This window comes from Chiloscyllium plagiosum, unplaced genomic scaffold, assembly GCF_037043375.1.
Source record: "Chiloscyllium plagiosum isolate Xiang-an unplaced genomic scaffold, Cpla_swu_hap1 HiC_scaffold_12, whole genome shotgun sequence".
NCBI classification, from domain to species: Eukaryota; Metazoa; Chordata; class Chondrichthyes; order Orectolobiformes; family Hemiscylliidae; genus Chiloscyllium; species Chiloscyllium plagiosum.
The window spans coordinates 29,860,215-29,876,026 of NW_028270150.1; the positions used below are offsets into that span (position 1 = coordinate 29,860,215).

General features: G+C 40.7%; 1 protein-coding gene across 2 annotated transcripts in view; it reads right to left on the reverse strand.

Moving 5' to 3' along the window:
* Positions 1-8,193: 8,193 nt before the first annotated feature.
* Positions 8,194-15,812, reverse strand: part of gart (phosphoribosylglycinamide formyltransferase) — a 47,528-nt gene continuing 39,909 nt past the window's right edge. For both annotated transcript variants that reach the window (XM_043701290.2, XM_087992583.1), the window contains 5 exons: positions 14,510-14,653; positions 13,906-14,036; positions 12,768-12,909; positions 10,268-10,383; positions 8,194-8,677 (listed from right to left, as the gene is read on the reverse strand). In XM_043701290.2, the coding sequence (XP_043557225.1) occupies positions 8,447-8,677; positions 10,268-10,383; positions 12,768-12,909; positions 13,906-14,036; positions 14,510-14,653 (764 nt within the window). In that variant the 3' untranslated portion in view covers positions 8,194-8,446. The remainder of the gene's footprint in view (positions 8,678-10,267; positions 10,384-12,767; positions 12,910-13,905; positions 14,037-14,509; positions 14,654-15,812) is intronic.

Genomic DNA, 15,812 nt, shown 5'->3' on the forward strand with positions numbered 1-15,812 from the left:
TAGCTTTTCCCTGACTTATATTGACTCAGGTTTTGCAAGGACCTAATACTACATTCAGTGAAATACTTCAAGGCAGTGTTCTAGGCCAAAACGTCTTCAACTGCTTCATCAATGATCTACCTTCATCATAAGGTCAAACATAAGGATATTCACCAATGATTTCACAACGTTCAGCAATATCAGTTGCTGTTCACATTCTGAAACATCTATGTCTTTTCTACCTTCTGGTGGCTTGGGTGAGAAGTTTGCATTCTTCCCAAGTCTGTGGGGGTTTCCTCCGGGTGCTCTGGTTTCCTCCCGCAATCCAAAGATGTTCAGGTTAGTTGAATTGGCCATGCTACATTGCCCATAATGTTCAGGGATGTGTAGGTTAGGTACATTAGTCAGGGGTAAATTTAGGGTAATAGGGTAGGGGAATAGGTCTGGGTGGGTTACTCTTTGGAGGCTTGGTGTGGACTCGTTGGGCCAAATGGCCTGTTTCCACACTGTAAGGATTCTATGATTTTATGATATCCAAATTCAGTAAGATATGGACAATATTCTTGCCACTCAAATGCCAGTCAATAATAATCTCTAATAAGAGAGAAAGTAACCATCATAGCTTGACATTCAATGGTATTACCATCACTGAAGCCCCACTTTCTGCATCCTCTCTTAAAGTCAAAGGCAATCATCCCCACTTTTCCTCTTGCTTTCAGCTTTGTTTTTTGTCCATGTTTGGACCAAGGCTGTAATGAAGTCAGGACCTGAGTAGCTGTAACAGAATCCAAACTTGGTGTCACTGAGCAGGTTATTGCTGAATAGGTGCTGCTTCATAGCACTTTTGATGACAGTACTTTAATAATAATGGAGAGTACACTGATGGGGCAGTAATTGAGTTGGATTTGTCCTGCTACTTGGGGACTGGACATACCTTAGCAATTTTCCATATTGTTTTCTTTTATTCATTTGTGGAATGTGGGCATTTATTGTCCATCCCTAGGTGCCTTCTTGAACCACTGCAGTGCACCTGCTGTGGGTTGACCTACAATGCCGTTCGGGAGGGAATTCCAGGATTTTGACCCAGTGACAATGAAGGATATATTTCCAAGTCAGGGTGGTGAGTGGCTTGAAGGGGAACTTGTAGGTGCTGATGTTCCCATCTACCTGCTACTCCTGGTCCTTCTAGTTGGAAATGGTTGTGGGTTTGGAAGTTGCTGTCTGAGGATCTTTGGTGAACTTCTGCTGTACATCTTATAGCCATTGTGTTATTTTGGTGAGTCCAGTTGAGTTTCTGATCAATGGTAATCCCAAAGATGTTGATAGTTGGGGATTCAATGATGATGACACAATCGAATGTCAAAGGATGGGAGTTAGATTGTCAAGTTTTTGTGAAGGCCATTGCCTGGCATTTGTGTGGTGCAGATTAGAACAAAGAACAAAGAATAAAGAAAATTTACAGCCCAGGAACAGGCTCTTCGGCCCTCAAGCCTGAGCCGAGCCAAATGTACTGTCTAAACCTGTCAGTCAATTCCTAAGCATCTGTATCCCTCTACTCCCCACCTATTCATGCATTTATCCAGATGCATCTTAAATGAATCTACTGTGCCTGCCTCTACCACCTCTGCCGGCAACGCGTTCCAAACGCCCACCACCCTCTGTGTGAAGTACTTGCTGCATGTATCCCCCTAAGACTTTCCACCTCTCACCTTGAAAGCGTGACCTCTCATTATTGAATCCTTCACCCTGGGAAAAAGCTTGTCTCTATCCACCCTGTCTATACCCTTCATGATTTTATAAACCTCAATCAGGTCCCCCCTCAATCTCTTTTTTTCTAATGAAAATAAACCTAACCTACTCAACCTTTCTTCATAGCTAGCACCTTCTATACCAGGCAACATCCTTGTAAACCCTCTCTGCACCCTCTCCAAAGCGTCCACATCCTTTTGCCAATGTGGCGACCAGAACTGTACACAGTATTCTAAATGCGGCCGAACCAATGTCTGGTACAATGTTAACATGACTTGCCAGCTCTTATACTCAATACCCCGTCCGATGAAGGCAAGCATACTATATGCCTTCTTGACCACTCTATCCACCTGTGCAGCAACCTTCAGGGTACAGTGAACCTGCACTCCCACATCTCTCTGCCCATCAACTTTTCCCAAGGCTCTTCCGTTATTGTATAATTCGCTCTAGAATTAGGCTTGCCTAAATGCATCACCTCACATTTGTCTGGATTGAAATTCATCTGCCACTTTTCTGCCCAACTCTCCAGTCTATCTATATCCTCCTGTATTCTCTGTCAGTCCCTTATGCTTTCTGCTACTCCACCAATCTTTGTGTCATCTGCAAACTTGCTGATCAGACCAACAGTGCCCTCTTCTAGATCATTTATGTATATTACAAACAACAGTGGCCCCAATACTGACCCCTGTGGAACACCACTGGTCACCTTTCTCCATTTCGAGAAACTCCCTTCAACTACTACTCTCTGTCTCCTGTTGCTCAACCAGTTCTTTATCCACCTAGCTAGAACACCCTGCACACCATGTGACTTCACTTTCTCCATTAGTCTACCATGGGAAACCTGATTAAACGTCTTACTGAAGTCCATATATATGACATCAACAGCCCTTCCTTCATCTATCAACTTGGGCACTTCCTCGAAGAACTCTATTAAGTTGGTAAGGCATGATCTCCCCTGCACAAAACCATGTTGCCTATCACTGATTAGCCCATTCTTTTCTAAACATAAATAGATCCTATCCTCCAGTACCTTCTCCAGCAACTTTCCCACCACCGACGTCAGGCTCACTGGTCTGTAGATATCCAGAATATCCCTACTACCCTTTTTGTACAGGGGGACAACATGAGCAACCCTCCAGTCCTCCGGCACCTCACCTGTATTTAAGGATGCCACAAAGATATCTGTCAGGGCCCCAGCTATTTCCTCTCTCATTTCCCTCAGCAACCTGGGATAGATCCCATCCGGTCCTGGGGATTTGTCCACCTTAATAATCTCTAGCATACCCAACACATCTTCCCTACTTATGTCAATGTGATCCAGACTAATCAAACCTCTATCTCGAATCTCAACACTCATCATGTTCCTCTCCTCAGTGAACACTGATGCAAAGTAATTCAGAATCTCACCCATTCTCTCAGGTTTGACACAAAGCTTTCCTTCATTATCCTTTAGTGGACCAATCCTTTCTCTAGTTACCTGCTTGCTTCTTATATAAGAATAAAATACTTTGAGATTCTCCTTAATTCTGCTCACTAAAGCTATTTCATGACCCCTTTTAGCCCGCTTGATTCCTTGTTTAAGACTTGTCCTACTCTTCCGATATTCTTCCAGGGCCCGTTCTGTTCTTAGCTGCCTAGACCTTATGTATGCTTCCCTTTTCCTCTTGGCTATTCGTACAATTTCTCCTGTCATCCACGGTTCACAAATCTTGCCCTTCCTATCCTTTGCCTTCAATGGGACATGCCTATCCTGCATTATCTTTAACCTATCTTTGAAAGCCTCACTTGCCACTTGTCAGCTCAAGCCTAGATATTGTCCAGATCTTGATGCATTTGAACATGGACTGCGTCAGAATCTGATGAGTCACGAATGGTGAGAATTGTCAGGTAGATCTGTGTTGTAGCTGTGGTGGAACAGCTTGGCTAGGGACACAGCTAGTTTGGACCACAGAAACATTGCTGGAATGTTGTCAAGGACCACAGCCTTTGCAGGATTTCATCCCTTCAGATGTTTCTGCATATCAAATGGAGTGAGTTCAATTGGCTGAAGTCTGACATCTCTTTTATGAAGTCAAATTTGCCACTTCTGAATTTGTCATTGCTGGCTAACAACTGTTGCAAATACTTCATCCTGAGGATGGGGAACCACTTCCTATACTAAATTGTTTAATAAGACTCTAGAATTTGGATTTGATCCATTAGTTATGAGATCAATAACTCGATCTTATATTGTTTGGCATGTATGTAATCCCTTCTCACAGCTTAACCTGCATGTCCTGCATGTGTTTATGGTCGAATGGGGATATGCTGGCCCATCAATTTACAAGTTCTGGTTGAATTCTACTGTGGATGAGCCACAGTACCCCATGGATGCCACTCATGGACTGCTGGAGCTATTCGGTTGAGCATAATGGTAGTTGCCTACTAAAAAAATAGATTAGATTACTTACAGAATGGAAACAGGCCCTTCAGCCCAACAAGTCCACACCGCAACTCACCCAGACCCATTCCCCTTACATTTACCCCTTCGCCTAACACTACAGGCAATTTAGCATGGCCAATTCACCTAACCTGCACATTTTTGAACTGTGGGAGGAAACCGGAGCACCCGGAGGAAACCCACACAGACATGGGGAGAATGTGCAAACTCTACACAGTCAGTTGCCTGAGGCGGGAATTGTGCAATGATTAAGATCCTGCAGCAAAGAGTAACCATAATAAAATGGAATCTTCAGTTATGTTTAAAAGCAATGTGTTTCAATCCAAATCTTGGGTTGTAAATCTGAACAAACAAAAAAAGGGATGATTGCCATGTTGGCTGTGGTAAGCAGGGAAAATATATTAAAAGGTATGATGAATCAAAGGCAATAGCCAGTATGTTATCAATTAATACATGACTTGGAACAAACATATATTCTTTTCAGACACAAAAGTGCAACAGAAGTGAGTCTGCTGAGCTTGTCAAATAAAGTTAAAGATTAGATTGGATTAAAGGAAGAGAATTATTTAAAAAATGCTAAAAGAGTAGCAATTTTGAGGATTATGAGCATTTTAGAATTCAATAAAGAAGGATCAAGTAACAAAAAAAAGAACAGGCGAATAGAATACAAACATAAACTGGCAAGAAACATAAAAATGGACAGCAAACACCTCTAACGTACATAAACAGGAAAAGATTAGTAGAGACAAATGTGGTCAATTGCAGAAAAACAGAATATATAAAAGAAAACAGATCAATGGCAGAGAAACTGAATAATTACTGTTAGTCATTCTCGTGTAGATGAATAACTGAAGTATGATTTGTAAAAATAAAATTGGAGTAATTAATGTAACTGAATGTTGACAGAGCCACAGAACCCAAAGAGCTCAATCTGTGAGTGTTGAAAGAGGCGGTTGTGCAGATAATGGAGAATGATCAACTTTCCCAATTCTATAGACACCATAGCAGAATCTGTAGATTAGAATGTTGAAAATGTACCCTCATTATTTCAGAAACAAAGGACAGAAAAAAAAGAGGGAACTACAAGGGCTTTTGAAGCTGGGTCATTAAGTATATTCAAGGCTGAGATATACAAATTTTTAATTAGTAAGAGAAACAAGAGTCATGGGGAAAAGGCAGGAAAGTGGAGTTGAGGATTATCGGATCAGTCGTGACCTCCTTGAGTGGCAGAGTAGACTTGATGAGCTAAATGCCCTACTTCTGCTCCTCTGACTTATGGTCTTACAAGCATTTAACATGACATCTTGTAGTAGGGAAAATACTAGAGTCTGTTATAAAGGGGTGCGATGACTTGACACTTAGAAAGTAAAAACATTATTGGGCTCAATCAAGATAAATCAGTAAAAGGGAAATTATATTTGAGAAACCTATTACAGCATATTGAGGATGTTACTAGCTGAGTCGGTAGGGGGGAAACCAATGGATGTGGTGGATTTGGACTTTTTTCAGTAGAATTTCCTTAAGGTCCCACATGGGAGATTGACACAGCAAATAGGGAGTAGGTTACTTCAGCCCCAGTTGTTCACAATCTATAATCAATGGGACCAAATACAATATCTTCACGTTTGCTGATGACACAAAACTTGGTGGGAATGAGTCATGAAGAGGATACAAAAATGTCTCAAGAGGATTTGGACAGACTGTAAGTGGAGGAACAGAGGTACAGAGTATTTCTTAAAAAGTGAAACATGGTGAAGTGTTGATGTCCAAAGGAACTTGATTGTCCTTCTACATAAATCATTGAACGCGAACGTAAGACTTCAATAGCTTTCAGGAAGGCAAATGGTATATCAGCCTTTATCAGGACTGGATTTGAGTATCATAATAAGTGATAATAATGGTTGCTGCTGTTGAATAGAACCTGGTGAGATATCACCTGGAGTATCATGTGCAGGTTTTATCCCTTTACCCAAAAGGCATACTTACGAGGGAGGGAGTCCAGTGAGATTCACCTGTCTAAACCCAAAGGTGAGAAGTTATTTTATGAGAACATAACTCTGCAACTCTTCCTTTGCTATAAATTCTGTGTCTTACAATTGTGTCCTTCACAAACACCTGAAGAAGGAGCGGCGCTCCAAAAACTAGTGCTTACAATTAAACCTGTTGGAGTGTAGCCTGGTTCAAAGTTTGTGCGAAGATTTGTAGCTCGGGTGCTCGTTGCTGTGGTTCTGTTCGCCGAGCTGGAAGTTTTTGTTGCCTGGTGTTGTGAGATTTTTAATTTAATGAGGAAATTGAGAATGATTAGAAGAATGATGCATTGTCAGTGGTCTACTACTCCAGGAGACAGGGCTACAAAGTGAAAGTCAACCAATGTCAGGGAAGGTTATGGGAAACATGGGCAAGAGGAGGTGCTAGGTGTCCTTGTGGGATCCACTGCTGGGCCATAAAATAACCAGTTTAAAATAAAGGAAATACTGATTCTTACAGTCCTTCTCCACCCCACTTGGCACCATATTCCATTGATGAGATCAGCATTGTACATAATTTCAAATTTATGCTTTTCTCATGGGTTGATCGCAAAGTTCACACCATCATTCCAGCTTGACAAGGTGAATTGTTCATATTCAGTCTCACACTCATTTGACACATAGTAGAAGGAAATAATTTCAGTCTGTGCTGTGTAGCATCAAGTCAGCAGCCAGTTTTCTCACACATTGTAAGTTCAAATTTGATTCAAGATGGCTTACATAAAATATCTTCCATTTTTTGTAAAAATACATGGTTCCTGCCAAGATGTCTTGTGCCACAGGGTTCAGTCCTTGAAACCTAACTATTTATAATCTCTATTGATGACTTGGATGCAGGGATAAAATGTAATAAAGCCAAGTTTTCAGATGGCACTAAAATAGGTGGGAAAGTCAGTTGCAATGAAGATGTAAGAAATTTATAAATGAATTATGGTTAGGTTAAGTAATTAGGATAACATTCAGCAGGTTGAGTTTAATATAGCTAAGTGAGAGATTATCTATTTTGATCAGAAAGATTTAAAGGCAACTTATTACCTAAATGGAGAGAAACTTCAAAATGTGTTCATGCAGAGGGATCTAGTTTCCTTGTGCATGAATAGCAGAAAACTAGAATGCAGGTACAGCAGGGAAGAAGGGCAAATGGAAGTTTTTGGCATTTATCAATGCCAAAGCAATGGAGTATAAAAGTACAGAGTGTTGCTGAACCGGACAAAGCATTAGTAAGACCACACCTGGAGTATTATGTACAATTTTAGTCCCCTTACTTGAGAAGGATGGAATTGCATTGGAGCCATGTCAGAGAATGTTTAACTTGATTGATTCCAGAGGGGAGGGATTGATCTTATGAAGAGAGATGGGCTATAGTCATCAGAGGAGATCTAGCCAACTTATACAGGATGCTAAAAAGAGATTTGACAAAGTAGGCAGAGTAATCTAGAATAAGAGGTCACAGCTTTAGATTAAGGGGCGGTACATTTAAAGCAGGTGAGGAGGAATCTTTCAAAAGGTTTGTGAATCTGTGGAATTCATCTGTACTGGATGCGGGGTCACTGAATAAATTTAAGATAGATTGTTCATATGTAATACCTTGAAGGTTTATGGAGACTGGACAGACAAGTGAAGTTGAGGCTGATATAAGGTCATGGTCTTATTAAATGGCAAAGCAGACTGATGGCCCGAATCTCCTATTCTTGCTCTGAATTTTTTATCTGCTTGCAGTACATGCTAGGACAGGGTTACCTTGCTCAGTTGGTAATCAGCTTCTGAACCTTATAAACTCCTTTGTTTCACATGACCATGCCCCAAATTTCATCCAAAATTGCTAAGATATGATCTCTCGATAAAAAACGAATTCTCATTACGGTGGCATTAAAAAGAAAGAATAGATGGAGTAATGATGTTGATACCTGTAAACGTCCACACACACACATAAGAGCTTCGAAAATTTCTCCATCTTTTCTTGTTTTTCTTGTTACCAAAGCAAGTGAAAACAAAATAAAAGCTTTGTTTACTTTACTTTTCTGCAATTACCTGGTATTTTCTATGAAAAGATCTTTTTATTTGATAAAGTCAGTTAGTTAAGGATAATCGGTTTCAAGTAACAAAATTAATTTGAGCACATTTTAGTACATAGGAGAATTTTACTTTTCCACTTCATGAGATACAGTTGTGTAATGGACAACAATGACAAAAAGCAAATCAAAGAAAAGGGATTTCAATTTCTTTCACATTTCTCCCCTTCCAAAATCCCTCAATTTTTGTAACAAGTCCCATTTTGTATGGCTTCAATCGCATTCTGCTCTTTCCAGCACATTTTGCCATCTTCACCTAAACGCACTGCTCCGCTGGCCACTAACTGGATAGCAGCAGGGTATGCCACATGCTCAGCTTCTTTCACCCTCTCGGACAAGGTCTCTTCAGAATCCCCCACCAGTACCGGTACAACTTTCTGCACAATAATTGCTCCAGCATCAATTTCTTCCTGAAATAACCAAAAAAAAAAAGAGCAGAATATTATTGGAGAGAAATGAAAAGTCAAGATCATTTAGCCCTGAAAGAAAAACAGGCTTTAAAGCAGAGAGTTCATAATAGGTGACTTGTTTGGTAGATCATATTATTCGGACCATAGACTAAAAATGGTATTAAATGCTAATTCGAACCAAGGAAACCATAAGAAGAGATATGTAGTTTGAACATAAAAGGGTTCAGAGAAGATTTACAAGGATGTTGCCAGGGTTGGAGGATCTGAGCTACAGAGAGAGGCTGGGGCTGTTTTCCCTGGAGCATTGGAGACTGAGGGGTGACCTTATAGAGGTTTACAAAATTATGAGGGGCATGGATAGGATAAATAGCCAAAGTCTTTTCCCTGGGGTCGGGAAGTCCAGAACTAGAGGGTATAGGTTTAGGGTGAGAGGGGAAAGATATATATTAAAAAAAAAGAGACCTAAGGGACAACTTTTTCACACAGAGGGTGGAACAGGTATGGAATGAGCTGCCAGAGGGAGTGGTGGAGGCTGGTACAATTGCAACATTTAAGAGGCATTTGGATGGGTATATGAATAGGAAGGGTTTGGAGGGATATGGGCCGGGTGATGGCAGGTGGGACTAGATTGGGTTGGGATATCTGGTCAGCATGGACGGGTTGGACTGAAGGGTCTGATTTCATGCTGTACATCTCTATGACTAAGTTACTGTATCTACAATGTTGCCTTATTCAAGCAGTGAGGAAGCATTGCAGATAGAATGCTACCATGTCTATATCCGTGTGTTCAGGACAATTTTGCCAAGTCTTTTCATTCAAAAGCCAATCAGGACCAGTTATTGGGGGTTCACCAGAGTTGTTCCTGGACAGGTGGCTACTGTGCATGTGAACAACATGGCAGAAATATTCAGCCTGCAAAGAGAAAGCATCAATCTGTCACTCACCTTCTACATGGAGAAACCCCTAATAATTTGCTACTCCTACTCTCCTTTCTCTGCAAGTTGTTCTCTCTGCAAATCTGCTTTTGAAAGCAAAAAGGGGAATAAAGAACATCTTTCAAGACACTGAAGTGGTGAATCCTCAACCAATGAAAGAAAGCATGAGAACTGATGCATCATCGGCCTTGCCTCATCAAATAATTAGAAGGAATCAAATCAAAAACAAGGGCAACAACTCATTTATGTTGGTGATCTGGAGTGGTGCCAGAACTAGAACGCAAAATTTCAAACTTGTTTAATTGGCAGTAAGAGGCAGCCTGGGACATTGAGTAGGCATGGAAAATACTATATAAATGCAAATTTTTCTTCCATACTATATCTTTAATTTGGAAAGTTAGGACAGTATAAAATCACTGCACTTGTTATAAATATCCGATACAAAAAAAAAGTTCTGCCCTGGAACAACAGCATGGCCCATTGATCCTGTCTGTATTGGGAATGTCAAATGTCACACATCTTTCATGTCAGTGTTCAGTGTTCAAACCTCACTTGAAGAGAGCAGTGTAGTCGTGAGGGGATTTGGGCCAAAACCTGAGAAAGAGAAACAGAAAAGGGAAACCAGAAACTGAAAGCTCTAGAGGAAAATACTTACAGCTACAAAATGCACAGTACAGCCAGACACCCGTACTCCAGCCTGCAGCACCTGTTTGTGGGCATTAACTCCCTTGAAAGAAGGCAGCAGAGATGGATGGATATTCAGTAGTTTCCCTGGAAGTTAGATTTTTAAAAAAAAAAACATTATTTAATGAAGTCTTTAAGAGACAATTACTTGTTTACAATTTTGGAGCCCTTCTCGCCATATTTTTAACATTCCTCAGCAAAGAATTGCTTTCAGCTATTTAAAATGCATGACGACAACTGCAGCAAGTCACCTTAGTCTAAATACAACTCCTAATAGAGAAGAATTTAGGGACTAAAAACTGTTTACTCACCCAGTAACGGTCTCGTGTTCAAAATCGTATCAGATCTATAATAATCAAACTGGTGCTCAACTCTCAAATTCAAAATATGTTGAAAACAGATCTTTACCATGGGTCCACAAGACCATGAGACAAAATAATAGGCCAATATTCCAGCATTCAATGAGATCATGACTGATCTGATAACCCCCAGCTACATTTTCTGTTTTATCACCATAACTCCAAATTCCCTTCCCGAATAAAGACCTGTGTCTGCTTATTGTATTTTTAAATAACTCAGCTTTGACAGCCCTCTGCAATAAAAAGAGTTAGAGATTCATTGTTCTCCAAAAAGAAATCCCTCTTCACCTGTGTCTTAAATAAGTGGCCCCTGAATCTAAGATTATGCCCTCCAGTCCTCTCCCACAACTGGAAACAAACTCTCTGTATCTACTTTGTCAAGCCTCTCAGAATCTTGTACATTTCAAAAAAGGTCACCTTGCATTTTTTAAGTTCCAATGAGCACAGGCCTAACCTACTCAACCTCTCATTATTGGAAAACCCTTCCATGGACAGGATAAAGGGGACAAAACTGTTCACAGTATTCCAGCTGTGGTCTGCCTCATATAATTTTGATAAGAAATTTCTACCCTTATACAATATTCCTTATAAATTAATGCCAATGTTCCACTTGTTTTCTCTATTTTCTGCTGAACACATAGGCTAGCATTCTGTGATTTATGCAGGAGGACCTCAAATCCCTCTCTGTTGCAGCCTTTTCTCATTTAAATAATATGCAGCTCATCTATTCAAAGTGTATAACCTCCTATTTTGCACATTATTCCAGCTGCCAAATTTCTGCCCACTCACTTAACCTGTCAATATCCTTCAGGAGACTCTGTCCATCTTCCTTACTCCTAATCTTCCCATTTATTTCTGTGTCATCTACAAACTTGGCAATAATTCATTCACTTTCCGCTTCCTTGTGGCACTTCACTAGTCACAGGCCTCCAGTCTGAAAAACAACTCTCCACCACTACCCTTAGTCTTCTATACTGAGCCACTTCTGCATCCAAATGGTGAGTTCTCCCTGTATGCTGTGAAATCTCACCTTGCTTACCAGTCTCCCATGGGGAACCTTGTTGAATGACTTACTGAGGTCCATATAGATCACGTCCACTGCTCTGCCCTCATCAATCCTATTTGTTACTTCTTGAAAAAAAACTCAGTCAAGTTAGAGAGACATGATTTCACACACACAAAGCCACAAATCAATTCTTGCTTTTCCAAATACATGTACATCCTGTCCCTCAGGATTCCCTCCAATAACTTGCCTACCACTGACGTCAGGCTCACTGGTCTATAGTTCCCTGGGTTGTCCTTACCACCCTTCTTAAACAGTGGCACCACATTAGCCAACCTCCAGTCTTCCGGCACCTCACCTGTGAGTATTGATAATACAATATCTCAGCAAGGGGCCCAGCAATCACTTCCATTGCTTCCCACAGAGTTATAGGGTACATTTGATCAGGTCCTGGGGATTTATCCACTTTTATGTGTTACAAGATATTCAGTATTTCCTCTTCTGATTGAAGAAGGCAAATGTGCCATAAGCTTTCTCTAACACCTTATCCACTTGCTCTTGCAAGGAGCTATGCACTTGCACCCAAGGTCCCCCTGTATATTAATGCTCCTCAGGGTCCTGCCATTTACTGTTTACTTTCCTCTTGCAATTTTACTTCACACTTGTCCGGATTGAACTCCATTTGCCATTTCTCGCCCAACTTTCCAACTGATCAATATCCTGCTGTATCCTTTGACAGCCTTCTTCACTGTCCACGTCTTCACCAATTTGAGTCATTCCACATTGTCACCAATTTTCATGTTGCAACTACTTCCCTTTGTTATTGCATAAAACCTACCCATATGGATTCAACATTTTCTGATACCAGATCATTTCTTGCTTATTCCATCTCGTACTAATGAAGCTACCTCACCACTTTTCTTCCTGCCTGCCTTTTCAAAAAGTCCATGATTATTTAATTCCAGCTTCATTTTCCTTAAAAGAATGACTCTCTCTTTGCGATTTTTGAGAAGTTTTTTTGAAATAAAGAGATTCTCTCCTTATTTGTGACATAGCGCTACTAACACACTGTTCAGATCAACTGAAGGGAACAAAATATCAATATTTACCATTCCACTTCTTGACGAAGGGACCAGAGAGAATTCTCATAAATCCTGCGAGACAGACCAATTCAACGGAAAATTCCTGAAGGACCTGATCAACAGTGCTATCAAACTCCGAGCGACTACCATACAATTTATGGTCAATTACCTATAAATTTTCAAAAACAAAAAAAAACTCCAAATCAGGCAAAATGAGCGAGTGCTTTTACCAGTCATGTAATGTACAAAAATGGAAATGTACAAAAATGGAAGTGTGCATCAATTTTTTTTTCTGAAAGTCAAATGTGGCTTCAGAACTATTCCCCAGCCAGTTAGAACCCATGTTGAGTTTTGCAATTGCTATTTAATTTTGCAATACCATTTAATAACTAGCTCGTACATTACACATATCAGTACATGGGTTCCTGTTTCAAGGTTAATCCGAGCTATTATTTAGCACTGCATTTGGATAATTAAAGTGGTTGCTTGATACTCTTGCATCCATTCTCTCTCACACTCTTCATTTGTGTAAAGTTTATGACACGGCTCAGTACTGCTGTCTCACAGCACCAGGGTCCCAGGTTCGATTCCAGCCTCGGGCGACTGCCTGTGTGGAGTTTGCACATTCTCCCAGTGTCTGCGTGGGTTTCCTCCAGGTACTCCGGTTTCCTCCCACAGTCCAAAGATGTGCAGGCCAGGTGAATTGGCCATGCTAAATTGCCCGTAGTGATAGGTGCATTAGTCAGAGGGAAATGGGACTGGGTGGGTTACTCTCTAGAGGATCGGTGTGGACTTGTTGGGCTGAAGGGCCTGTTTCCACACTGTAGGGAATCTAATCTAATCAATGTATATATACTGAAACCATGTCTCATGCCTCAATGATGTTGTATATATCATATTTACCCATGTTTGTATCCACCATTTCTCTCCCTCTGTTCACTGTAACCTACAATACTGGTTTGTTCCAAACTGGTGTATTGTAATTTGAAGTGTTGGATTGAACATGGAACGTAAACCACTAACTACCGGCAACATGTTCAACAATATTGTCCCTCCTGTTGGGGGCCTACACTTCTCCACGCATCTTGGGATTTTACTTACACGGGACATTTATTTGTTATTATTTGTATTTGGTCAGCCCAGCAGATGGCTGAGGTACTCTCACCCGTGTAGGAATGCCAGCTCGAGTTGCTTTCTTCAGTCCTTCGACGCCAGTTTTGTTGGAGATAACAATTACAATTTCCACACAGCTCGCAGGATCCTTGGTGTGTTCTATAATGGCTTGAAGGTTTGTCCCTGAAAAAAAAGCACAGAAAAATGTAAACAAGAACCAACTTGTTCAGACCATCTTCTTCTACTTCTTGAAAATGCTCTGGTGATTTCTCTAGAAGATCTGGGCTACTCATGGATTGTGGAAGTAGGAACAGATGTGAAAGCAGATTCCAAACCTTTTCTGTGTACAATGTCCATCCCAATAGGTTGGAAATCTATCAATACCAAATTCAAGATCACTGAATGGTCAAAACTATACATTGATTCTCCTTTTGAACTGAGATCCCATAGTCTGAAAACACACTAGCTTTCTTTCCACACACTCAATGAGGGCTTTCAGAATGGAAAAGCAGATACTTTGGTATTATCAATGAACAAAAGGAGTGTCTCATTAAGGAAATATATCTACATTCCTTCTTCAGTAAACAGTATTTCAAACCAAGTACGTATAGTTCTGGTCAGAGCTGGAGAAATACAAACAAAATGCAAGAACCCACCTGTTCCCGAAATGAGAACACCCACTCTCATCTTCCGAGTCTGTGAGGAATCCCATGATAAACCATCACCTGACGCACGTTGATTAGACTGCTGGCTTATGTGAAGCATTTTCATGAGATTTTTAATTGATACCTTTTCATAGCCTAAAAGTGGAGGAGAAAGGAAAAAAAAAGTGTGAAATCCTTGAACAGATTTTAAAAAAAAAATACTCAATCAGCTTAGTTTGATTCTGATATGCACAAATGGTGCCATCTTGGAACAAAACAAGTGGACTAAGAACATCAAATAAAATATTTTCCACATTACATGAAACGGTCAAGATGGCTGCTAGTTATAGACCCTTCAGTCCAACTCATCCATGCCGACCAGGTATCCTAAATTAATCTAATCCCATTTGCCAGCACCCTCTAAACCCTTCCTATTCATATACCCATCCAGATGCCTTTTAAATGCTGTACTTTACTAGCCTCAACCACTTCCTCTGGCAGCTCATTCCATACACGCATCACCCTTTCATGAAAAAGTTCACCCTTAGGTCCCTTTTAAATCTTTCCCCTCACCTTAAACCTTTGCCCTCTGGTTTTGGGCTCACCCACCACAGGGAAAAGACCTTGTCTATTTATCCTATCCATACCTCTCACAAGTTTATAAACTTCTATGAGGTCACCCCTCAGCCTCCGACGCTAATAAAAAGGCAAGATTTTATTTTCTGTTCAATGTTGTTTCAAGGGACAGCTGTGCTCCCCTCCCCACACCCCTCCATCTCTCCACCAGTTGGAAATATGGACCATGATGAGCAGTAGCACAAAAGAACACCGTGAAGAACCAATCATAGAGCATGGAAAAGACAGTTTGGTCCAACTAGTCCATGCCAAACATAATCCCAAACTAAACTAGTCCCACCTGCTTGCTCCTGGCCCCTTTCCCTCCAAATGTGTCCTATTCATGTACTTACTCAAGTGTCTTTTAAACGTTGCAGCTGTACCTGCAACCACCACTTCCTCAGGAAGTCCATTCCACATGTGAACTACCCTATGTAAACTAAACTAAACTTAGCCAGCAATTCGACACAGAAAAAAGCATAAGACATGAATATTAAATGCAGCGTTGCTTTGATCTCTACCTCAATTTCTTACCAAACTCTCTGAATCGCACCTTTACTTTTCTGGAGAATGTTCACTAAGCAAGTGCCCACAGAAATAATGACAGTCCTGCAGCAAACCTACATGGTAGCTATCAGCAAGCATGAAGGACACCACAACTCCATGTAACCCTTTGTCAGCTGATATCCACACTCCTACT